At 38.0% G+C, this 26,603-nt stretch overlaps 1 protein-coding gene across 4 annotated transcripts in view; it reads left to right on the top strand.

Moving 5' to 3' along the window:
* Positions 1-26,603, top strand: part of LOC108411484 (MAM domain-containing glycosylphosphatidylinositol anchor protein 2-like) — a 241,529-nt gene that overhangs the window by 180,921 nt on the left and 34,005 nt on the right. For all 4 annotated transcript variants that reach the window (XM_017683068.2, XM_017683076.2, XM_037537992.1 and 1 more), the window contains exons 9-10: positions 5,369-5,638; positions 17,856-18,004. In XM_017683068.2, the coding sequence (XP_017538557.1) occupies positions 5,369-5,638; positions 17,856-18,004 (419 nt within the window). The remainder of the gene's footprint in view (positions 1-5,368; positions 5,639-17,855; positions 18,005-26,603) is intronic.

Raw genomic sequence — 26,603 nt, 5'->3', positions numbered from 1 at the left:
ATTGCTAAATTTTGGCTGCAATTTAATATTCTTATATTATAATATTCTTATAATTATAATATTCTAATATCCTTATTCTTATGCTTGTGTTATGACCATAATAATATCCTGACATCAAGTAAGTGTCCAAATATATTGTGTTGCATTGCAAAGCCTTCAGGTTGTCTTCACTGGAAATGCCAAATGTGTGCATCTAGACAAAACATAAACAAGCCACAGATGGATCAGAAATAGTTGCTTTACTGATGGAGCTGTGAGCTGTTGTTTTGGGATGCTGATTTAATTAAATGTAGATTGGGTCATGTTTTATCCCTATATTTAACATCCGTTGTTTAAATTCAAAGAAAGAAGTTGTAGCAGTGAAGTCTGTTTAACCGACTAGCTAAGTGCACTTACCTGATTTGATTTGTTTACTGGCAGGATCACAGAGGTCCATGAGTTTTTTCTCATCCATTTTTTAAGGTGAATGGTGGATCAACACAACGTGATGAATCAAAATAGGCATCTTGCACATGACACTTAGCTGGTGTAGACAGCTTCAGTTATTATAATGGAAGTATTTTGGTTTTGTTGTCACTTGCACACATTGTTTGCTGTCAGGACTCGGTGTTACTCAAACAGAGGACCCATCCTCCTCTGGTCAACACCACATATTTGAGTAATGATACAAATAATAGTTTGCAAGTGACGTTAACAGAGGCACTTCTATCAGAGGCAATGGCACTTTCTAACTCATGAGTTATTCAACAGTCTCAGATTCATGGACATTTTTTCCTCTAGTGGATCAGCAGTAGAACTCTCACACAAAGCTGTGCCTTTTTTTGCCACTATCTTTTTTTTTTTATCTGAGCCTTTGCCTGTGGGCTTTTCATGGCATGCCCCTGAGGCGTGAACAAGCCTAAATGACTCACATCAAAAGACGCAATCACGTGTCGTTACCAAATAATGAAAGGAATTAAAAGATTATTGTTTTTAATTTAATTTTCCTCCTCTGCATCTATAAGACCGGAATGGCCTCGAGGCCTAATTCATGAGAATTGCATTATGGTCACAGACGTGTATGAAATAATCTCCCTGTATTAGCTTCAGAGCTGTAAATTTGGTCTGAAATTTTAATAGCCCTATTTTCATTGAACAATATTGAACTGGTCAACCATGTTGAACGACTGTAAAAGGTCAGCGTATGTGTCCCCTGTAAACAAAGTCATTAGGTAGGCCCTGACAGGATAATTTATAACATGGTCAGTTGAATTGGGGCCATTAGTGCAACAGAACAGCAGTTTATACTGTACTTAAGGTTATAAATTGACCAAGAGTGAAGGAAGAGATGTCTGTCAAAGTTTAGAGATTGTAGTTTCTTCTTTTTTATTAGGAGTTTTTGAAATGTAGAAGTGTTTTATAACTGTTCTTCTGCTCAAGAAGAAAAGAAGAAATATCTTGCACTTGGAGTCTTGGAATTAGGTATGTTACACACACAATGGTACAATGCTTTGATTGAAATTAGTGGTGTGAACTATGGGCTTCAAGGTGTAGTTTCAGTGCACAAGCCTGCACTCTTTATAAAGGACAGCCACCTCACCTTCTGCTGCTTGGCAGCAGAACTCCATTTGCATATGCCCCGTGACCTATGAGCAAATTGTTGGTGCTCATGTTTGGCCCCATTGAACCACCAGCTTTGTCAACAGCAATCATTTGAATCATTTCAGACCTCTAAAATATGCTTGCTGTCTTGACTAATATTGCAGTAAGAGAACAAGGATGAACATGGTCCTTCTGTTTTTCTGTGATATAAACATGTTTTATGCAAAAGATTCTAGTCTATGTGCCATTGTCCACAGCCTTAATTACTATGTATATAAGCTTTTTTGTGCAATATGAAGAGAGATAAATTAAGTATGGTCTTTTTATTTTTCAGTAGCCCAAAAGTATTTGGACATTCATGATAAACTTAAAAATATTACTTTCATTGTATTAGGAAACAAAATGTCAGACCAAGTGATGTTTATTTCATCTAAACCATTCCAACAAAACCATAGTATTTTCTCTTTGTCATAGTTTTCCTTCAAGAGGTGGCTGGTCTGCTGTTCTTTTGCAGACTTCTGCAGGTTTTCCTCTGAAAAATGACTTCATTATAAGTATTTTTGATTACTGAATTTTGTACATAAGTCACGGAATTCAGTCATATATTATTGTAATCTTCCTCTTGGTGGCTGTAATTTTGCACCATTTTAAAGCATGTAAATAACACAGTGAGAGCTAGCCTGGCTGAAGAGAAGCTGGCACACAGTGGTGTTAGATGCAACAATCTTATTTATTTAGATGCATATATTTTTATGTATTTATATTAATCTGGCATTGAATTAATTGTGTTTACATTGACATATCTGAAGGGCTAGTCTTATCACTTTGATGTTGTGCTAAAAGTAATAAATGTCATTTATTAAACATTTTAAGAAAATAATTAACATTTACCTATGGTCAAAGTGTCCAGATACTTTTGGGACTACTGTATATGAGTCGCATGTACTCCTGCATTTTGCCTGTATCTGATTTTATGATCATAGTCCTTTTTATAGGAGCAGATGTAGAGCTCCAGCTTCTTATGGAGATGTTGACATAGCTAGAAAGAAAATTGGTGCGAGTTCAGTTTTGTATTTAATGACTTTATTGGAAGTGGACTGTAAGTTGGACCCAGAAGGATTTTGGAAAAGTTCTAATGATGCACTTTATAGCTCTTTGGTCTTCTCTACATGAACCCAGTACTGCCGCCTATAATGACCCATGTGACTAATAACAAATTACATCTGAGCTGTATTTTCCCCAAACTAGTAACACAACACCATTTCTGCCTCGCAGCATCTCAGGAACGTTGTTCAACAGACTGGCTTCCAGTGCAGATATCTCTGGGGTTTCCTGCGTTGCTAGCGTGAAGCTGCTGATGCAGTCGATGGCTTGGCTGTTGTGCTCCAGCGTTTTTTCTCGTTATAAGCTACTCCCATTATGTAACTACAGTTCTGTGGCTTCGGTGAGATATTTGTCTCTCTGCACGATTGGAACTCCATTTACTTCAATTTTGTCTGTGCCACTCAAGAAGCCTACAAACCAAGCCATTATTTTCCAAAGTAATCAACCTACAATTTTAATATAATGAGTGGAACGTCACAGGCTGCTCTTATTCTGCAGGATGAGCTGTCTGTTTCTGATCAGTCATTGTGCATTTTTCTCCATAGGCACTTTCTACTATTCTGTAGCATCAAGATGAAAAGAAAAGCTCTCCATCTTGCAGCTCACCAATTAACTTAACCCACATTTAAAACTTCTTTTCATGTTTTTTTTTGCATGCTTTTACAGCCTTTCATGAGACGACAGTAATGCTTTCATCAAGCAGTAAAACACACTTTTTCTGTGTAGCTGTTCACATGAGGAATCCCTAAAGCAATTCTTAGTGTACAGAATCGAACTGGAGAGTGCAGGAGAAAATGCCCTCTCGGATTAATTTGGCTCAGCATTCATCTGCTTTTTGCTGTCCTCCAGCAGCACTTAAGTGACTCTTGCTCTCTCTGGCGTTATGTTGATTTAGAGCAATTAATTTCAGACGATTTAAGACCTGTTTGTTTATGTCGGTTTCCCATGCTGTTGCTGCTGCATTAATCCTTCACTGTGACTTCTGTCAAAGCCCATCAGATTGGCAAATGAAAGGCGAGTTAATTAGCCCGAGTTGGTTGAACCCATCCATACTTAGACTGGTGCTGCTAAGCAATCAAAAAAAATAAATAAATAAGCACAACAGAGGCAATATGACTCTATTCCTCCAATCAGATTTAACACATATTTATTCCTTTGTTATTGCCTTGTTTAGCCATTGAGTTACAGAGTTCTGTTTTAGCGGCGCAGTAGTTTACTGACTGAATCTTTCTGAATGAACAAATTTTATTTATTTGGTTCAGCTTTCAGGTGCTTGTTCTATTTGAAGATACTTTGTGAAGCAATCAGTACCATAAAAGGTTTTATGACTTGTAACAGTAGCATAACTCTCTTCTATATAGAACAAATTGAAAACATGTTTAAAGAGCCATAAACAAAATGTTTTCCATCATAGAGAAGAACCAGTAACCATGCAAAGAACAAGTCCTGCCACTGTCGTTAAATTGCAGTTGATGATTAATTGCTATATAAATAATTGTTTACCTGTATTATTTTTTTGGTCATTGTATAAAACTATTGAAGTACAAGGCTAAAGTGAGTAAACTGGCTGAATAGCTATCTTGCTTCCTTGGAAAAGTCTTCTTCCATCACTAAATGGAGATAAAGAAATGATTAAATACTGTGGGAAAATGTTTAATAAAGTTTGAAATTGACTGGTACATACCTTAAAAGTAAAATAACTGAAAATGATTTATTTTGTTGGGTGTCTTTTCTCAGACAGTATCCCATCATTGCTAAAGGTGATTATAAATCCCTTAATGATAGTCTAAACAACTCATGAATCTCCAAAATGTAGCTTTGCTCATCCAGATGTGCTTACTTACGTTGAATCAGATAGCAATTTACATGGTTTTATACCAGAAAAATGAACTTAAGCAGGGCAAAGTAGCATGCACTTAACTATAACCTAAGTGGGAAGCTAGCAAACATCCAAACTATTTTTTCTCTCTCAATTTTATTTCACAATCACAGACAAAAAAAGTGTGTGCGTGTTACATAACAACTTGTAGCAGATAGTAATGTTAACCCAGAAAAAGATGTCTAGCAGTGGATCTGTCAAATACCGTTAAGGTTAACTACAACAGTAGTACAAACACTCCTCTGTAGTGCAAGTATATGCAGAACTAAATTACTGTAGTTTATAACCATTCGTTTTTCAGTGAATTATAATAGCAGTGATAAGCATTTCAAAACTACTTGTGCTTTTTTCCAAAACTTAAGAGTTATATATCCAGTCAGAAGTTATAACTTTTGCTGTTTTCATAAGACCCTTTTCTATATGTTCATTTACCTCTACATAAACATAAAAATGCACCCAATTCATGTTCTGTCCATTGTGATGTAAACATATGATTATGAAAGATGATAGCTACAAAAATAATTATGGACAGCTCAGTTCATTGTGATTAGGTAGTTATTGCGATCAGACAATTATGTAATAGTTGTCACATGCCTACAGAGAAACTCTGTGAAATTTCTTTGAATTGTCATTGTTCTGTGTATACTTGCAGTTTTTTGTTTGACCCAATAGCTCATAGTAATAGTGCCTCATTACTGTATTTGTACTTCATGCATGACATTGTTTTTAAAGAAGAAGAAAAAAAAAAACACTGTCAGTGTCTGTACAGTCAGAGATTGACCTCACTGCTCTCTCTGTGTGCAGACCCTCCGGCAGTGGAGCCTGCGTGGTCAGAGGTGAGACAGGGTCTGAACCGACCAGTAGCCATGAGCTGCCGCGTTCTCCGTGCGCACCCCTCACGGGTGCTGCGCTATGAGTGGCGGCTGGGCTCACGTCTGCTCCATGCTGGACACTTCGACACTCGTGATGAGACAGAGTATACGGTACGCACCTTGACACGCGAAGGCTATGGGGAATACACCTGCGACATCATCAACGAGGCCGGAGCTGGACGCTGCACCTTCTTAGTCACCGGTAAGACCTCCATCTCTGAAACTGCTTTGAAGTGGAGCTCATATGTGTGATGTGAAACAATGGTCACTCAGAGATCTACCTTGCTGAATAGTTAAGCTCCAATAACAGTCCAAGTTAAAACTGGCAGAAGGCAGATCTCAAAGAGGAGATGATAACCAGAGACCGAGAACAGTCATTTAGATCACAATTGGCATGCTGTTTCTGTACAGTGCTTACACTTAAAATAAGTAACGTTTGCTGCTCCCCGTGTTGTGTATAATTCCAAAACTCCAAGTTATTGAACTCTACTGATCCAAATTTCTTATTTGAGTGCTTGTAGAAGTAGCACTAAACATGTTTGACAAATTTAGCAAGAGGGCCAGACCAACTAGAGCATTTAAAATGATGATTTAGAAAAATTGTGGTCATTTAACCTTCACTGGTTAATTTCATTTCAACTCATTTGATTTTTGCAACCAATTTGTGGAAATTTTCTAATGATAAATTAATACATTTTAAATGGAGATGCACTGAGTGTTATTGGCCAAGGTACAGACACTGAAGTACTTCTCTAAGCACTTCTTATCATGGCCTATCATGACCATTTACCAACCTCTATTAATCCCATAGAATTAAACAAATGATTTACAACTGATTACATTGTTATGTTGCCATTATGACTCATTTAAGGTCTAATTAGGTGGAGGTCAACTTCTGTAAGGTAAATAGGATAGAGGTAAAGAAGTGGGACATCACAGAAACAGTGAATTCAAAATGAGCTGTTTTCTGCAGCTGTGTTTTCAAATATGGACTATATAGACTAGAGGGGGAATGATAATTGTTGAATTAGTAATTGCTTATATATCATTTCAGCTTCCTTTATTTGAAAACAAATTCAAGAAACTCAGTTTTCCGTGATACTGTGGTGTCACATGGGAGGCCATGATTCTGCTGCAAGTAGTGCTCTTTTATTAAACACCGAGCAGAAAGCTATATAACCACACAGCACAAATAGCAGGGAGATCATCACCAGCCATACATCTCTGCTTCATGGTAGACACTCAAGTTCACTCAAGTTCCATGTATACATAACTTAAAATAAACAGCGACAAACATTTATGTTCCTTTTTCATATGCATGAGCCACTTCACATTGCCCTCTGCATGGCCATGCCTCCAGAGCCTCTACATCAGCACGAGTCAGCAGCAGGACACTACAATATACAGTATTTGGTACCTCTTTACTGTAGGGCAGTGTTCATAAGACTACATGTTAACTGACATAAACCTACATCAACATTTACTAAGATTTATTCTAATAAGCATCATCTGTCATAAAGGCTGCTTTGATATTGACATAGCACCTGATTATCTGACACTGGGTTGTTCACTGATCACTCAAAATGACAATGCAATCCTTATGACAAATGACACCTTTTGGAATAAGTGTTAATAAACATTTGCGAAGGCTTGTCAGTTGTCATGAACACCCTCAGAAATAAAGGTATGAAACGCCTTTGTGGGTCATTGGGGCAGTACCTCTCGTCACTGGGGTGGTACTCTCAAAGGTACCTCTCAGTACCTTTACTGAGGTACCATAATACAGTGAAATTATATTTGAATATAAAAAGTTTGCAGTTGTATTGTCTCCAAAAAATACCGTTTTGCAGCATTTGTGTTTCTACAGAGAGGATCATTTGGCATAAACGAAATACATGGAACCGTTGTTTACAGCCTTTGTTTATTTTCTGCCCTTTCTAACATTTTATCTATGGCTATCAACTAAAGTTATCCCAAAAATTATAAATGTCCTTTTATTCACACTCTCAAATCACTTTTGTCAGGTGGCATCCCTTTTATCCCAGATAATTGATAGGAAGAAATGTACAACCGTACTTGACAAAAAAACTGATTGGAGAATATTTTCAATAAGATCCATGTCAGTGTGCATATGCTTTACTTAATACCAAACGACATGTGACAGGTTGGTAAAAAGGGGAAGCTGGATGCGTAAAATAAATAAATAAATAAAAATAATATTTCCCTTTAAAAACCCGTTGGCAATTGGGTTCCTGAAATGGAACATGCTGTGCGGAAAGCAGGAGAGCAGTCAGAGTGCATCACGTCTCTGGTGCCAGGGCCATATGACGGGGGGATTTAGATTGATGGCTGCAGCAGCCATCTGATAGTTAGAAGGGGCCGAGTCTGCATGGGACGTCTGGAGGAGAGGTGCTTGGTCTCAGAGTCGGCCCACATTTGTTACTTCAGCCTGGCGCCACCGAAGAGTCTCCTCCTGCGGTGGAGTCTGCTTTTGAAAGGTGAATAGATGGATGTCTAGCCCAGCGCTCAGCATAAATCAGGACTACCTCCCTGTGAGCTGCAGGTAGAGCAGAACGGAGCAGATCTGGGCAGCCTGGAGCTATTTGCTTTGGGTTGACAGGCGGAGGAGCTAACTTGCTGCCGTTCAGCAGCCCTTTTCTGCCCGTCGCTCTGCCTTCCTCACCATCTGGACACAAAGGCAGCTGCCAGAGTTACTGGGGCCTCCATGTGCAGTCTAGAGAGAGCGAGTCTACGCCAGCTCCTGATTAGCCCTAAAATCTGGCCCAGTTTGTACCCGAGGCCTTCCCAAGAGGAGTACCCCCTCCCCATTCTCTGTAGGTATAATGGCTTCTGTTTTGTACTCAGTGTGTAAGCTACTGAACTAACCCAACCATGTGAAAAGAGGGAAAAAATAAATACATCATAAATTCTGCCTCAGGGATACTGATCATGAAGTCAAAAATGGAAATAGCTCAAACAAGATCATGTTTGGAAAAGCTTTATTTTTGATGCACAACTGTGGCTACTATATTACTACTCCCATGTTTATGCAGCAGTTTACAATAAAAGACTGCACAGCAACAGCAGTTTTTATTTATAGAATGTATAAAGAATCATTTCATCACACAATTCTTCTGGAATTCCACATTAGACTATTTTTTTTCTTTCTCTTATTTTTATTTAAGTCATATTAGGGATGGACATTGTTATTCAGATGTATCCAAACTCATCTTATGTGCATTTACTTAAACCCGCTGATATTTCACCTCATGTTAAGCAAATTGGCAGCATCTATACACTGTGCAAAAGTCAGAAATAGCCCTTTCATTTATTTCCAGTCAAAACGGCCATGAAGTGCAGGCTATTCATTTTTCATTAGCATGAAGCATATATTTACCAGAAATTCAGTATATCAAATCTATAATGTTTAATTTGTCCAGTTGTTACTTCTGTGTACTCTACTGCCACATTAACTCTCATCTTTCCAATCTTAAAACCAGTGATTTACAGCTGTGTCCTCTCAACAAAAGCTGTTTCTAAGGAATCACTGACATTATATTCCCCTTCAAACAAACAGTCACACAAATGCACATTAGCTGCCTTCAAATTTCTTTCTCATGTATATCTAAAATCATAAAAACCATTTATGACTGACCTTTGGAGGTCATTATTTAGAAATGGAAAGCAAGTCTCCTGAAAGGAATGCAAGAAGCAGTAATAAAGTCAAAAGTTGGACTTGTAAAAAAAAAGGAAAAAGAAATGTGACAATTTTTGTTGTTGGGGCTCCCGTGTAATTTACAGTTTGTACAGTGCAAGTTGTGTAACTATGAGCTATTATTCTGTCATTCAGCTGGTAGTTAAATCAACTATGCCTAAAACAGAGAAAGGTCAACCTAATCAGGTACAGCACCTCTTATTCTAGCTGCCTGCTGCATGCAATAAACAAATTTCTTATTAGTGACCATCTGAAACATCTAAAATAATTTGTCAGTCAGAAATCTGTATATATATATATATCCTCAAAAACTCAGGGTTTGAAGAGCAAAACTTGGTAAAATGCCCATTCCCAGGTCAAGCTATGGACACAGTAAGAAAGCCAAGGCATTTGAGATGTGCCATGGTTAGTTGCTTAAACCAAGATCAGAAGGTACTCGGTAAATCTGCTTAGCAGACCATGCCAAAGGGCAGACTCTGTATAGGCAGGCATGAAGCCAAGCCATAACAGTGGACATGCTCAGTAGTGCTAGAGGCCAGACTGAGTGGACATCTGCAGTGCTGAATTGAAGGCAATAGACATTTAGGTCTGCCAAGGTGGCAATATATACAAGTGACTCAGTCTAGCACATTCACTTCATTTGTTTATAAAAAGGTTTTTTAACCCCCCCCATGTTAATTTAGAAGTGTCTCACCATTACAACTGCAACAGGCACACAGAGAATTTTTATCTGGGAAAGGCTCAGATTCTGCCCCATTTCGTTAAGCCTTGTTTTATAGGGGTGACTTTAATTTGATGCTAGAGTAGTTTCCATTTTAAGGTAAATTATCTGTAATTAGATACATCCGCTGGTTAATGCTTGTGTGGAGATGGTATGACTGGAAGTCAATAAAGCATTCAACGAAGCAGTAGCGTGACATATGCTGAATTTAAGAGCAGTCATCAATCTTTTCACAGACACACTTTGTTACTCAAATGATTACTTCCCCTCCTCCCAACAAAATTTTGGTGTGCAGCATGAGCAAAAAGACACTGCTTAAGCAATTGTTTTGGTGTTTAAATTTATGTAATGTCATATGGTGCATATATTATACAATATTAGTGTCTTCCAATTTCTGTGTCTGTTTGTAATACCAGACACTCCATAATATGCTTAGCAGGAGCACGTAAATCGCTTGATGTAGCCACACAGCCATGCATATCTCCATTTAGTGGATATGTAGCTTAGCAACGGGGGAATGTTTGTTCTTCCAGTGGGAGAATGCCGGTTGCATTCTGCATTCTTAAGAATGCCAGCTAGAGCTGGTGCACTGAACCTGAACCCCAGATCTGTGCGCTGTTAGGGAATGATTTTACCAGGAATATTACTGTGAGACATATCTTCTTTCAGGTCTTTTAAATAGCCACCTTGTGACTATTTCCTCTGCTCATATGTGGACAAAAACATTCATGTTAGAGACATACCTGGACAATGTATGTGATGGACAATAAATGGACAATTTAATCTGTCAGAAGAAATTAACTTCTGTGTAATTGTGATTAGGAGGCATGTATTCCAACAGATCAATCACGAAAGTTGTACGCGCATACCAGCAATAATGATCAGCAAACATATATTATCACTGTCCAGTGAAAACCATGTATCTGCATTTTTGTTGATTTTTAGTTTCTACATCATTTCAACACACCAGCTGTCCTTACAGTGTAAAAATGTAATGATGAGTGGACCAATAGAAGTGCTTTAAAATCACTTAGAACAAAATCTCTTTACATTGAAAGGTAAGAGTGTAACTCCTGTAAAGATAATATTTTGGAGATACTTGTTTTTCATTGGACAATGATGATATTTACTCTTCTCTATTTATTAGGATGCCCATCACATAGAGTACTATGCGAGTCATAGGCAACCAAAGAAATTGTATCATGGGGCCATGTTCAACGTTTTCTTGTGCTTGCATTTTATTTTTACACCTAAAACCTTTGCATGTGTTCATATTTAGACATCACATTGTGTTTTTTTACTGAGAAAACAACCTGGGTTGAAACACTCTGTATAATGTCAGTGTGATGGATGTATAAGCAAATGTGTTGATCATTTTGACATCACAATGTTCATCTTTCCATATGGGCCCTTAAAACCTATTTATTTGGGCAGTATGTTTTGCCAGTACCAACACTGTATAACTATATAACACATGCAAATAAATGTAAAATGTAACTAAACATTTTGATCTAAACATATTGGGTACTATCCCACTTCTGACTCCACTGTGGCATTAAAATAGCATGGGGAGCCCATGATTCGGCTGTGAGAAGTGCTTTTTTTTCCCTTTAAATCAGTAGAAAAGGCTCATGAAATACAGCTGAACAATAAGTGCACATCACCCATGAGCCTCTTCACGTGGCTCTCTGCATAGCCACATCTACAGAGCCTCTTTGGCAGCATGAACCAGTGGCAGGAAGCTACAAAATTTTTTCAGAGGTTTACACAGTACACTGCACTCTCTAATAATGTCTCCAGCATTACTATTATTTTTGTTACTCGCCTACGCACTGTTTCATTTTTAAATCTGAAAGCCGTAAAGCAATAATGCATTCTGAGATGAACACTTACCAGCGGCTGTTTCAATGTTTGAATTTAGTTTGTGTGTTTATGTCCAACTCCCACTCTCTTCTTCATAGTTAGCTTACTTCCCCCTCATAAGCATTCTATTTGAGCAGTTACCTTCCTTTAAATAGAGTCAACAAGTCTTCTAATAAGACAATGGCCTTCACAGAGCCATTTAGGACCTCACTGCATCTGCAGAATAGATGTAATAAATACTTAACTGCATATACCCAAACATAGCAAACACAACAAAGCACTCACATAGCCTGAACTCCCCATGAGGTTTCTCCTTTCTGCTTGCATTGAGGAGTAGCACTGAATAATAGTGTTTGTTTTCAGCCAAACAGAGCCAGACACATAAAATGAACTGTGATTCACACATGCAGTGAGTTGTAGGTACGCAGAGGGATTTACTCTGTGCATTTTTGTCTCCCCAGGAGTTCTTCAAAATTGGGCCCAGAGCCTTGTAGAGCTGGCAAGACAAAAACAATATCAAGCACTTATTTCTTATTAAAGATATTGTGAATACCCCCAGCCCAAAGGCCATGATATTTAAAAAGATATAAAATGTATTTTAAAAGATAAACATGGTATGTGTACTTGTATTTGTACTGCCTTAATGAATGATGAACAGAGTAGTTAATAAATTAAATTTATTAGCGCAATGAAGCATTTTGCAAATAAAAGATATAAAGATATTTCAGTCTCATTTTCAGAGAGATACGATTCATCTCTTTATACTTTATGAGCTACTTTTTAAAATCCATTAGGATATGGTAGCATCTGACGTTTTTGAAGTTTCACAGCAAATCTGGGGAATTTTAAAGTTTAAACAGTGATGTGACAAAGGATATTACTGTTTTTTTTTCTCTACCTATATCATCTCCCTTTTTTTGAAGCTTGTTGATCTTAAAAGTAATTCTCAGGAAAGAAAAAAAAAGACAGACATGTAGGTGGCTAGACTGAATCAAGATGAGACTGAAACCTTTTTGTTTCAGATAGATAGAAATTCAACATAAAGGTAGGAATGAATCGCAAATTATATTTATTTTGCCCTCGGTTCCTTGTCAAATCCTTCATTTGATGGCCTTATACTTTCTGAAAGTGTTTTCTCTGAACCCCAGGAACAGATTTAGGCTCTTAATGATCATCTTTGATCAGAACAGGGGCAGACAACAGAGCAGACACGCAATGCAATATAAAAAAATTTAAATAAAACATACAGATCACAACGTGCTGTGTTTATCAGTGCCAATTATATCAACCCTCTTATGCCATTGTACATTTTGTTTCATAACTTATGCATAGCTAATTAAAAGAAGTGGAGAAATTCTGTTGAAAGTGCAATCCACAATCCTAACTTTTTAGTCGATTATGATTTGAAATTAATCAAATGTTATTGTGCAGACAGTTTTGTTTTGTGTAAAGAAATTTATATGGAAACGAATGGAAAGAAGTGCAGATTTAAAACTGTCAATGGAGAATAATGAAATATAAATGTAACTAACTATGCAGTTAGTTATGTGCATCTAAATAATTATGTAAAGTAAATTAAATTAATGACAAGACTCAAGACTTGTAACAGCAAGAGAACAATGCAATCACCAGCCCCACTGCTGGAAATTTGGATTATCTGATACAATTCCACTCTTAACCATCACAGAAAACAAACAGTTCTGTCAAGAAAACATCTTTGTCCCAGCGCTCTGCCTCCCCTGAGTACTGACACCTGTAGCTCATTATGTCACTCATTAACCTTGGTAGAAAAGCTTCCTATTTGTAGCTAGTCCTTGTGAAGATCTTGTTTCCAGGTTACCAGTGTTTCTGCACTGTCTGTTCTAGTGTGTTCATGTTATTGTCTTTGTCTGTTAGTTTTTGTGTATCTTGTTGGTTTACTGCTTCTTGCACAAAAGAGATGCACTGAATATACTTGATTCAAATGTGTACATTGTTTATGCTTGAAAACACTCGCCAGCTTTATTAGGAACACCTGTGCGCCTGCTCAGTCAATTAGATTGTAAATGGTCCAGTCAGCAATCAGGTAGCAGCAGCGCAATGCATGAAATCATGCAGACACAGGTCAAAAACCTCAATTAATGGTCACATCAGAGATCAGAATAGAGAAAAAATGTGATCTAATGGCATTTTTCCACCAGACAGTACAGTACAGCTTGGTACGGTTACAGATCTGAACGCAGAACTATCCATACCCTAGTCAAGTACCTGTTTTTCCCATTACATAACACAACCATAAAAGTAGAGGGAGTTCCCTTAAACTTGTGTGAACACAGTATTAATAGTAAACACAAAAAACAGTACGAACAATGAAGGAGCTTTAAGGTCAGATTTTTCCTTTTTTGTATTTTTTTTTTTTAATTGGTGGTTAGCTAACTCCACTGACACCTTGTATGACCAAATGCATCACCAGTCATGTTTGCACCATTATCAGCCACCCAGAAGTTAAGGCTTGGTACCAGAGCAAGAAGGGCAACTAAATTCAGCATAGGAACTTAACTGTACAACTCTACCTGTAGTGATATGTAGATGGTAGGGTCAGTTTTGGTGGCATGAACACCAAAACACCATTGAGTCCATGGGCCCAAACTGTGGTGTAAAGGTGTGGGAAATTATTTCTTGATGCACATCGGGCCTCTCAATGCCAATCAAGCTAATAACACTGATCCTGAAAAAAGTACAAAGACAACAAATCAAATGATGAAACTGAGAAATTTGTTTTTTGAAAAATATATGCCCATTTTGAATTTGATGCCAACAACACATTCCAAAAAAGTTGGAACAGGGGGCATGTTTACCATGTTTACCTGTGTTTTATCAACTATTCTTTTAACAACACTCTGTAAGGGTTTGGGAACTGAGGGACCAAACGCTGTAGTTTTGAAACTGAAATGTTTTCCCATTTTTGTTTAACATAGAATTTCAGCTGCTCAACAGTTCAGGGTCTCCTCTGGGATGTTTTTTTTGTACCCAATTATGTTACTGACCTGTATAACGTGCAACCAGAAAGCAGACACTTGTGGTTTGAAAACAAAAGTGAAGCTTTATTTGTGGAATCGGTGATCCAGAGATTAGTCTGGAAACAGGCATGGGTCAATTCCAGTAAACACAGCAGAGTAAGAAGGGCGACCATAACAGACAAGGGCAAGACAGGGCAGAGTCCTCAAAACAGGCGAGGAGTCAAAACCATGAATCCAATAAACCAGGCAGAAGTACAAAAGGGCAAATCCAAGGGCAAGTCCACGAGATAACAGGCAGGAAGTCAAAACACGATAAAGATCAGTACAGAAAATACTCAGTAGTTTCACAAGTGAAAGCAATACTTCACAACTAGTGAAATCTAAAGCCCGGACTTACATATTGGCCTAAAATGGTCATGTGACAAATACACAACTGAGGAAAGTTAGTATGCAGGCAATCGTTTATCGGATGATGGGTAGTTGTCTAGAGTCATGTGACCTTGCTGAGGAGTCTGGGAAATGGAGTTCATGTCCATTTGAGGACTGGCTGCATGCGTGACAACCTGTTGCCAATCAACCACCTGTTGTTTTTTTTAAGCATTACACAACTTTACCTGTCTTTTGTTGCCCCTGTCCCTTTTTTGGAACGTGTGGATGGCAACAAATTCAAAATGGGCATATATTTTAAAAAAAATAAAATTTTTACTTCTAAATTTCAACATTTGATATGTTGTCTTTGAAGCATTTTTAAAGAAATATAGGGTTTAAATGACTTGCATATAATACATTTTAAATCAAGTATATACAACCAGTTTTTCAGTGCAGTCACCAGATCTAAATCTAATAGAGCACTTTAAGATGTGATAGAACATGCACCAGAAATGCTACGGAATGTTTCCAGTACCTTCTTGAACCCATACCACAAAGAATTCATTCAAGCTGTTCTGAGGGGGTATCCTACCCAGAAGGATGTCCTACCCAGAAATAAAATGGTATTCATATGAAGTGGCCAATGGAGTGTATATTAACATCAACACAATTATTGATCAACTGGAAAACAGACATTTGTGGTTGTAATATATTTAATTAATGTACAAATTATATACACATTTGAATCAAGTAAATTCAAGCCCTGATTTTTTTTCAATGAGTGTTCTTCATCCATGATAAATTCCCATCAATTACATTTACAATTCCTACCTCCATTAAAAGCACATTATGGGGCGAGTTTCAAATCAGTCCCCAGTTTAAATGTATTGAAAAGACACTTACAAACCACATGTAACCACATACAGACTACATGTGCTGTTTTGATGTGATGAGATACAGTGTTTGTGTCTTTTCCATATCAAATTATAAATATGCATTTTGATAAATTATGAAGAGAGCAATGATTAGAGACATTGCCTGGTGAAAATGAAGGCTACTGTGTGTTCAGTTACTGACATGTTTGACTTGATGAAACTGAAACAAGAGGTTAAAAATGTAAAAAATAATCACAGTTTACTCTCACATTCAAACACTGATCATAACATTATGACCTTTGTTTCTATGCTCATTGTCCATTTTATCAGCTCTACTTATTATAAAGGTGCACTTTGTAGTTCTACAATTACAGACTGTAGTCCATCTTCTCAGCACTGCAGTAACAGTATGAGTGGATCAGACGCAGCAGTGCTGCTTGAGTTTTTAAACAGTGTCCACTCACTGTCCACTCTATTAAACACACCTACCTTGTCAGTACACCTTTTAGATGTAAAGTCAGAGACAATAGCTTATCTCCTGCTGCACAATTTGTGTTGAACACCCTCTAGTCCTTCATCAGTGGTCACAAGATGTTGTTGGCTGGATATTTTTGGTTCATGGACTATTGTCAGTCCAGCAGTGACACAGAGGTGTTTAAAAACTCCAGCAGCACTGTTGTGTCTGATGCACTCGTACCAGCACAACACACACTAACACACCACCACCACGTCAATGTTACTACATAGCTGAGAATGATCCACCACCCAAATAGTACCTGCTCTGTGAGGGTCCATGGGGGTCTTAAACACTGAAGAACAGGGTAAAAGGGGGCTAACAAAGTATGCAGAGATACAGATGGACTTCTGTCTGTAATTGTAGAACTACAAAGTGCACCTATATAGTAAGTGGAATTAAAAAAATAAAATAAAATTTATTTGTTCCAGTTGCACCACTGATAAACATAATTTCTGCAGATCACTTTGTAAACTCCTGCAAATATTCTGTACTGTAGTAAAATGACCATATAATGGAAATATAGACAAATCCATGCAAAGTTCTTGTATTCGGTAAGCAATAACAACCTTGATAAATATTAAAAGGTGCTGTTTGGTGCTTTGTGCCATTTCACAAGGCTTGAGAAACTGCTCCCCGTTTGGCGCTCTCGGGTCTACCGGTTGTTACTCTGTCCCTTTTTGCCCTTCTTTCTATTTCTCTCTCTCCATCTCTCCCTCTCTCCTTTTGTTGTGTGTGTCGTTTGTGATGTGCACAGGCAGACTCCTGATGGGATCGAGATGGCCCTCCTCTCAGCCTGCAGGGGTAAATCTGCAGATCATTAAAAAGTGTCTGGCCCACCACAGCCTCTTAATAAGTCATGGCTGACATAAACACCAGTGGCAGGTTTATGAGGCTGCTTGCGGAGATCAGCAACTTCTCATCTCTCCATGTCAGTGCCTGCACTGCTTTTTCTCACAGCTCTATCTGAGGTGTCATCAACACCCACCATGAACCCAATAACTCTCTTGGATGCTCTGACCAACTGGCCAACTGGAATTCGATGAAAATGAACCGATGGCATCTGAAAAGCTTGCTGCTGCTGAGTCCTCTGAAGCTCACTGTTTGACATTTGTGACATGGACTCGCCTGTACAAGAGCATCCTTTTCATGTTGGCTACTGATGGCCCTTTTGAGTTGACACCATTCAAAGCTCTTTTTAAAAGCTTTTTATGTAGTTGATGTGCTTCTGACATGTTCTTTGATTAAAAGTGCGGTCCTGGAGGTTCTCTTTCAGCGTGGGTTATACATGAGTGTGGGTTAGATGAAAATATTTGCATGCAGGTAGGGAGACGATTGTGAAGAGCCTGTTTTCTTTCTACAGGGAAAGCGTTTGCCCCGGAGTTTTACTACGACACCTACAGTCCTCTATGGCAGAACCGGCCACGGGTTTATGGGTTCAAGCTGCAGTGGACCCAGATGAACCCTGACGCAGTAGACCGTATCATGGCGTATCGTCTCGGCATACGGCAGGTAAACAACATCAGCAACTCACATATTTTAAACCATTTCAAATTCCTAATGTAAAATTTAGGAGCCAACTGAAGATGTGGGTGATAAAACTGGCCAATATTTATTGACGGTGGAAATTCCAGCAATATTAATAACATCTCTTTAATCTTTAAAGATGTCATAGAATGGAAAATGGTATTCACCCTAGCATAGTTGAATAAGGAGAGTTTGGTACATAAAACTGACATACCAAGAACTTCAAACACTGTTGTCTCCTACTTCAAATACAAATCCTGTATTCGTAGAATTAGCCAGTTCCTAAATCCTAGACTGTCCTGACATGTTAATATTTACGCCGCCAAAATTTACATATGGCAGTGAAGCAATACCAAGAAAATGGTGCATGTGCAGAAATGTACCATTACAAGCTGTGAATGGAATGAAAGCACTTTTTACACCCTTTCAAAGGGCCCAACTAAGGTCAGTGGACATAGTTAACGTTCATCTTTAAACAAGGTTGAAGTTGGCTTACTATTCGCCAGCTTTATAATCAAATGTTCTTTTCCACGCTAAATGCTACAGCTTAAATGCCATCAGAATGTAACCATTTGAGAGAGAACAGATAATTAGCAAAACCAGCGAATAGCAGCCAACTTCAGCACCCATACCTTTAACAAAATCCAGGAAAACTCAAAATTCAATGTTGTTAGTTTGCTCTGCACATTCCCTCTGAGCAGTCTTTTAAACTTTGGAAAATACTGAGCAAGCTTTCCTCAGTGTTTCACACTGAAGAGAGGGGCAGTTCCAACTTTATTAGTATCACAACACACAACCCCAACAGCAACCCATAAGTTGCTAGCCATACTGTGTGATTTTATCGACTTTTGGAGGTTGAAGCCAAATTAAATTGAGAGCTTCGTAGTGAGCAAACAGCTTTCATTCACCTAGTGGTGTTGTTGATATCTAAAGTAGCCAGTTTAGGTAAGATTAGCTACTAGCAAGCCTAAAGTAACTAATTAGGTAGATGACCATGCTTATTTACACAGAGATTCATTTTATTCTCCTGTCTGTGTCTGTTTCGACATGCTGCTTCTGTGTGAGCCATCAGCAAATCGGAGCAGAGCTCATAAACCAGCAAATTTTAAATATTCCTGAGCACACCAAAAAAGGGAAAACAGCCTGTTTGATTTTAGGGCCAAGTCATAGGTTTGTAAATGGCCATGTAAAGCCATCAGCAAATTGGAGCAGAGCTCATAAACCAGCCAATTTAAATATTCCTGAGCCCACCAAAAAAGGGAAAACAGCCTGCTTCATTTTAGGGCAAAATCATAGGTTTGTAAATGGGCATGTAAAGCTGCATCTTGGCATTTTGTTACCCCAACCAAAGTAACGTACTTTCTATGTAGCCATCAGAGAACAATTTAAAATGCAAGATAAATGCATTCTATGGCACCTTTAATATCCTTTATATTTTTAAAAGTGTAGGGATTTTTTCTTTTTCGGTAACTACATGGAAAACAAGAGTTTTAAAAGTGTAATATATTATTTGGTGTGTGATGCAGTTTTCTGTAGTGCAGCATTATATCTTTCAGATTTATCAGTTTGACAAAGTTCACAATTCTATATCTTTTTCTATATATTTTTTGTTCTCAAATCAATGTTCTTTGACTACAATTCAAACATGCATTACTCTAATGCATCATACAACCATTGGAAATCCCTGTAGTCTCAACCAACACTGATTGCTTTACTATAGGCTAGCAAAAACAGTAAAGCTAACATTAATGTAACTCTTACTTTGGTCATCAGGCAAAATCGTGAAGAAAAGATTACAAAATAATTGCCAAAATTAGTTAAACTGAGGCAAGATATCTGTATAGACTGGTAGCTACCTTACTAACTTCAGGTTTTAGCTTGTTGTCTTCCACATGTTCCTGTCAACATTTGAGAAATCCATTCTCTCCATTGTAATGATGCTTTGGAGAAAGTTACTATGGCAACAACAAAAAAAGGCCACCAACAAAAATCCACCCCGAAGAAGCATTAGTTTTTCAAAGGTTCCTCCCACCTTTAAGATATATCATCAGAAGGGCAGCTTCCTAGTCTTCAAAATTCACTCTAGATCCTGCCATGACATTGTAGGATGTGAGTAAACATGCTTACAACAGCTATCTCAAGAGTTACCTTTTTCCATTCTGGGCTTGGTGCCCCTTTAAAGCTATATAAGTGAGAAATGAAGAGTTTAAGGGAATGAACATCACATTCAGGAAGATGATGCCACTTTTAAACAACCAAGAGTAATTTGGTGGTACTAATTGTAATATTATCCAGGCATCCCATCAAGATGACAGCTGTTTGTGTTTTGAGTTGTAGTGAGAAAGCTTATGTTATGATTTCACAATTTTAGCAGTTCAACGGTTCTTGTTTACTAAATAGCATTTCATCCAATTATGTCTGTCAGATGTTTGTAACAATCTAAAATATTATTAGTATTATTATTATCTGAATAATAGCTCTGTAAAATTGGTATTGGTGGCAAAATGTTCATATCTGTCAGTCTGTAGTTTAATGGAAATGAATATGCATATAGATACCATCCTTTTTTTTTTTTTGCATGTCAACTGAAGGTTTTTTTGAGCATTGTGGGTTCCTTTTTCTGATATCTTGCCCTGATTGACAGGTGAAATAAATGAATGACTATTTTTCCTTGTTTTGTTTACTTGTCTGTTTTGCTTTTGCCTTTTTTGAAAACATGCCATGCTTCCTTTGACCTTGCACCAGCACGTTAAGAGTCTCAGTGGAGATTGAGCTACAGAAATATGGAAGATCTATCAGGAGCAGCAGTTGGAAATGTATCCTCAACCAATGTTTCTCTTCCTTTCTCGCGTAATGACTCGACTCGTTGCAGCATGGCAGGCACTCTGAGTGTAGCTGGAACTAATGCTACTCGTTCCTTCCTTCGCTTCCTCTCTCCCTTCTTTCTCTCTGTCTCTCTCTGTATTTTTCTCTTTAGGTACAGTCTACCAATGATAAGCTCATGACAGTGATTGATGGCTGGGGTTAGAGTACTGAGTGGCAGCCACTTCATCTCTTGCTTGCCACTTCTTGGTTGACACTTGGGGGGAAAGAAAACATTTTTTATTGAGAAAAAATGTCAGTATATGTGAAGAAACTATAGGAAGTAAGCTATGCTTTTAAATTTGAGTCTTTGTTGTAGAACTGTCTAACCTTATTATAAACAATATGTCCAAAATAATCCAGACACCTCTTTTAATTAGTACATTTAGATTTAAAATGCAGTCATTGCTGACACAGGCATGGACCTGCACACACACACACACACATGCATGCACGCACGCGCACACACACACACACACTCACACACACAAACACACACACACACACACACACACACACATACAGCTTGTATTATCCTGATAGGAAAGCATTTCCAATAGAATTAAATGCTCTGGATTTTTATGCAGTGCTACTTTTCTATGAAATTTAATCAATTCTGCATGCAATAATTTTAAGCTATAGGCTTAACATGGGTTCAAAATGACTTTACAAACTAAAAATCAATTTATTTAATCTAACTTTGTTTCTTTCAAATATTTTCTTTCATGAAGACAGTTATGTTTTGTTAGCATCTAAAAAATATAGATGTGCTTCGACCCACCAAAACATAGACACTACAAGGTCCTGTAAGTTGCAAGGTGGAGCCATTATATCTGGAATTTAAACTTCCTAACTCTGAATTCTCATCATTTTAGACATCTAGTGGTATCCTAACTTCTGTTTTAACCTTTTATTTCTATTGTTTGCCAATAACATTACATTCATTTTAAGCAGATATGATAGGCAGACTAGCAAGTTTATTATAACTGGCATAATGGCTTTACATTTATTCATATTGCAAAACAGTAGTTTCACTTGTAAGAGTGATTTGTTCCCCTAAATCTCTTAGGCTACATTGGAATGCAGTTGACAGCATACTGCATCAATAATGTATGACCTGTTTTTTTCTGTTGCCTGAGTTTTTAAGTTTCTAGGTAGGTGCTTGTTTCAATGCATGGTGAAATTTCCCAGTTTCTTGTTATCCCTGTTACTGTGTTTTTATGACTGATATATGCAAATGAGCTCTCTTCTGAACGGCTGCCCTGTATTGTGCCTCATTCAAAAAGCCACCAGGGCTAAAACACTCCTTATAACTTCAATGTGCATGGGCAGAGCTAAACTGCTGTAAGATTAATAGGTGTATGTAGGTAATTGTGTTGGTTTTTGTGACAATATATGGGCTGTATGGATTGTGGATTGAACAGTCCATTATTTGCCTGCTATATTAATTTCAGTTTTTCATGATATGGGTCCTTTAAGTCTCTAATTGTGAAAACGGCCCATACAGTGTGTATACCACTATACCACAGAATATTAATTAATTCATTAACATATTCATATAAATTCTATATTTGTTTGTATGTTTTGTATCATAAAAGAGGCCAGTTTATCTGGAAAGTTTCAGTGTCCTCCATGAATATCCAAAATCGTGACTGCTTCTTTTTGCACTTGGAGACTGTAACTAAATTGTTGAGAAGGTAAACCCAAATAGCATAATCTATCATTTAGCCTAATGTTCTAAATGCAAGTCATAAAACTGTAAAACTTGGAGAAGGAAGCATTAATTCTAGATAAGGAAAGAGGATTAATCTGATGGAACAGCATTGTACCTCAGAGGGAAGAGAAATATGGATGCAGTTTCTATCCTTGAGCAGTAATTACTGCTGATCTAATAATATTATCTTATATGACTGTTTTGTTGTTATTTTTTTTTCCAAATCATGAATATGAGGGATTATATTAGTATTTTTATGTCAGAAATTATTTTTGTTTGTGCTCTGATAGTTTTGCTATTTTCTGTCTAAAAGGTAGTAGGAGCTTTCTCATGGGTGGATGTAATCAAGAGCTAAATCTTTGTGTTCATTAGGCTGTAATATTGGAAGTATACTTTGCATGAAATATAGTTTCCTTTGCCAGTGTAGTGCAACCAAACGAGCTCTGTAATGTGAAATGGGGAGCTGTGGTGCAGAATCATCAGTCAAGCGAAAAAGAGGCAATGGGAAGCTGTGAGGCAAAATCTCAGGGCAGAAAGCATCCAAAGTGCAATATAGGGGCCCAAGCACTAAAGGAATTCCTGTAACACTCAAGGTGCTTTATCAGTTTATTGTGTAAATAATAATAAAAATACCCAAAAATTTTAACATCTGCCCCCAGCATTTGAATGAAAGCTCAGTGCTATACACTCATCTGCATGTCCTCGGCATCTTGTGGGAGTCAGGCGCATGGCAATTAAGGCCAAGACTCTGCTACATATGACCTCTCTCTGAGTCAGTAACAGCTAAAAGTCAGTGCAAGTAAAGAATATTGAGCTCTTCTGTAGCATTCATGATTTAAGGTGAACTCTTTTTTCTAATGTTTTTGTCCGTGGAGAGAAATTGAATCTTGACCCCCTTTTTTTCGCTATGATCAACGATCCAACTCCACCATCCCACCCCCCACCCCGCAGTGAGCTGTAATGATTGAACATGAATGAGAAAGGAGGGCTGCTGCAGTGGAAGGAGCTTCTTCTTCGTAAATAAATAAATGTCTCCAACCCCCAGGCGCCCGAAACTGTGCTGTAGCACGGCAACCAGAAGCCATGCACGTGGAGGGATGCAGTGCTATTTATAGCCCTCCGCAGCCTGTTCCTCACAGTTCCCCCACAATCATTATCATTTTGCCCTCGCCACTGCCTTTGAATTAATACTGAAGACTGCTGGGCTTTGCCGCTCCATAATGGATGATTTTTCTGTTATCGGCGGCGGCCTTTTGAGAGGCAGGCTTGAATGGAAAATGAAGCCTTAGTTGAAAGGCTTGAGTGCAGCCCCAACAAAGTAAGAATCACCTTCGCTATCGCATTCTCCAGCCAGGTTCGCATTGGCCCCTCGCTCTTCTTGCACCATCCTTCTTTCCTTTTTCCCCTTGTCTTTGCCTGCAACCTCCTTATTCCTGCTCTTGCTCCTCAAGCAATTGATCTGTCAGTCAGTTGTGGATGGGTATGTGGGGTTCCAGAGAGTAGGATCAATACCAAACAGGCTAATTACACATGGGCAGCTCGGCTGAGGCTCCACCATCGGAGCGAAGACACTTTGATTAGCGTGCAGACTCGCTCGCTTCTGCTGGCACTGTCTTTGATCAGATTCCTCTGCTCCTGAGTTCTTATAAAGTTCTTATCAACTGGCTCATCAAGAAAACAAGATGACAGGGATTCATATGGGGAGAACAAATCAAAGATCTTTATTAGCACAAACGGTAGATTAAAAAATGACTAAGACCCCCCGTAGAAGATAGAAAGTGAGCCAAAAAATGAGCTTCTATAAATCTCAGTAGGACCAGTTACAGCTAGACATCACACTGTTTTTGCATGATTAGCATTTGTAGGGTAACTAATAGAATGAATTAGAAAACCATTACGATGTACCATGGAATGTAGACCATTTTACTCCATTTAAATTTGATGGCGTATTGTTCTTAGACCAAGCCTTGGCATTTAACAAAACCATCTGCTCCCAACTGCTGTGCGCACACTTTAAACACTCCGATCCAATTAATTCTTATTCCAGTCAGGGAGGCAGGATTGAATATGCGTGGTGAGTGAAAGGATGGGCTAGCCACTGAATTATGTGGGCGATTACCAATAACAAAACAACACTTTTCCATTTACCTGTGGACCCAGGCTAACAAAGGCTGTTATCTCTGAATGCCTTTGCATCTTAACTCCAATTAAAAGTCTAATTGTGTGAGCTTTCACTGCATCACCACTAATTATTTCAACCAGACCAGCTTTCCGTTTCAGAAAGACCATTTTGCTAATGCTACACTAGTGAAAGGAGAAGAAGAAGACGAAAAAAAACATGACATGTAATTTTCTCTGGCTTTGTTTAGTAGAAGGGTGATACTTCCAGTTCAGCTTAATGGGTCAATATAATAACAAGGAAGCGAACAAATGGCTGTTTTGGCCATAAGCAGTCGCATGTATATAAGTATATGCTACCATTCAAACGTTGCTGTTCACATGGTGTAATCATCGTTTTCAATTATAGAAAACTAATGTGTTACACTTATGCACTTGTTGTTAAAAGCAAAAATAGAACATTATGTGAAAAAGGAATCATCTGTATAAACACAGCAGACATTATTAATTATATTATATCAATAATTTACATATAACTAGCTTACCTATTATTCTAGGTGGACTAGTAGTTAAATTGTCTTTTGTGGATTCATTCATGACATGTCAGTAGATACAGCATGTCAGAATTTAGAAATCAATGAAATCATCAAATGATTCCACTGAACATACAGAATTAACCACTCTACTTTCCTGTACTCCACTTGCAATAACTTCAGTCATGCTCAGTAGGAAAGATCATGCTATTACTACAAGAGCCCCATATAATTCTACTGTTAAATCTAAGTTTATTTAACTTAAGAAAACATTATTTATCAAACCCCTGAGGGAGGAGCGGCTTAGAAAATGTGTGTGTGTGTGTGTGTGTGTGTGTGTGTGTGTGTGTGTGTGTGTGTGTGTGTGTGTGTGTGTGTGTGTGTATTTATGAGTAATGAGTATATGTACTACGTAGTTAAAATTTATGCTTGCAAAAACTTTTTTCCCTGCATCCCTCAAGCAAATAACTCAGCAGAAAATAAATGTTTGTAAAAACGGTCATTTCAAAGAACAATCCTTTCTTAGCTTTTTTAAAATATAAACATTAAACACCAACCAAATAACATTCTTGAATAAGTGGAATATATGAATGTCTTTTATTTTATCATTAGCTTGTATTGAACAGCAATGGACAAAGTATGCAAAAAGCCTCCACCTATCACATGATGAATTTGGAGGAAATCGGTTTTCAAAACTATCAAAACCATCATCTTCAATTTGTACACTCATACATCATGTTGCTATGCTCTAGCAATTTGTGAGTAATTTGTTGGCCAATTTCAGATGTTCCATTCCCATTTCCTTGGAAACATGGTGGTATTCTAAGAAAGCAAATGTCAGTTTTTTGTGTTTCTTCAGTGTGGTTTCTTGTGAAGTTTCTCTTATTCCAATTGAATGACTGTCATAACAAGCAATAGCATTTTCCAAAGACATTTTTAAATGGAATTCTGCATCAATGGCTGCATGTCTCTTCGAGAGGCACATGCCATAGTGTATTGAAAGGAGTTTTCTCCACAGGGCTCGGTTCTGCTTGGCCTTGTGATGAACCATCATCTGCCATGTCTGAAGGGAACAATTGATCCTCTGGTGATGCAGTGTTTTTATGTCCTCCAGCTGGAGACATGCTCTGCCTCATGTAGCACTTGTTCCTCACCACAAGGCCATGGACTTGTGCTGTCATGGCAGGCTTTTGAGTCCTGGTCTTCCCACTGCATATTTTGTGTTGAGGCCATGAAAACAGCTCTGAGAGAGAAATCAATCATGAAGGAAAGCATTCCTTATCACAAATAAGTCTATGGCATCTCATTGGCTATGTAATTGAGAAGATAAAATGTAGTAAATATAGATTAAAGCCAT

Source organism: Pygocentrus nattereri, chromosome 4 (genome assembly GCF_015220715.1).
Source record: "Pygocentrus nattereri isolate fPygNat1 chromosome 4, fPygNat1.pri, whole genome shotgun sequence".
Taxonomy (NCBI): Eukaryota; Metazoa; Chordata; class Actinopteri; order Characiformes; family Serrasalmidae; genus Pygocentrus; species Pygocentrus nattereri.
Note: the sequence above shows the minus strand (reverse complement) of the source record. Positions and strands in the feature narration are given on the sequence as shown.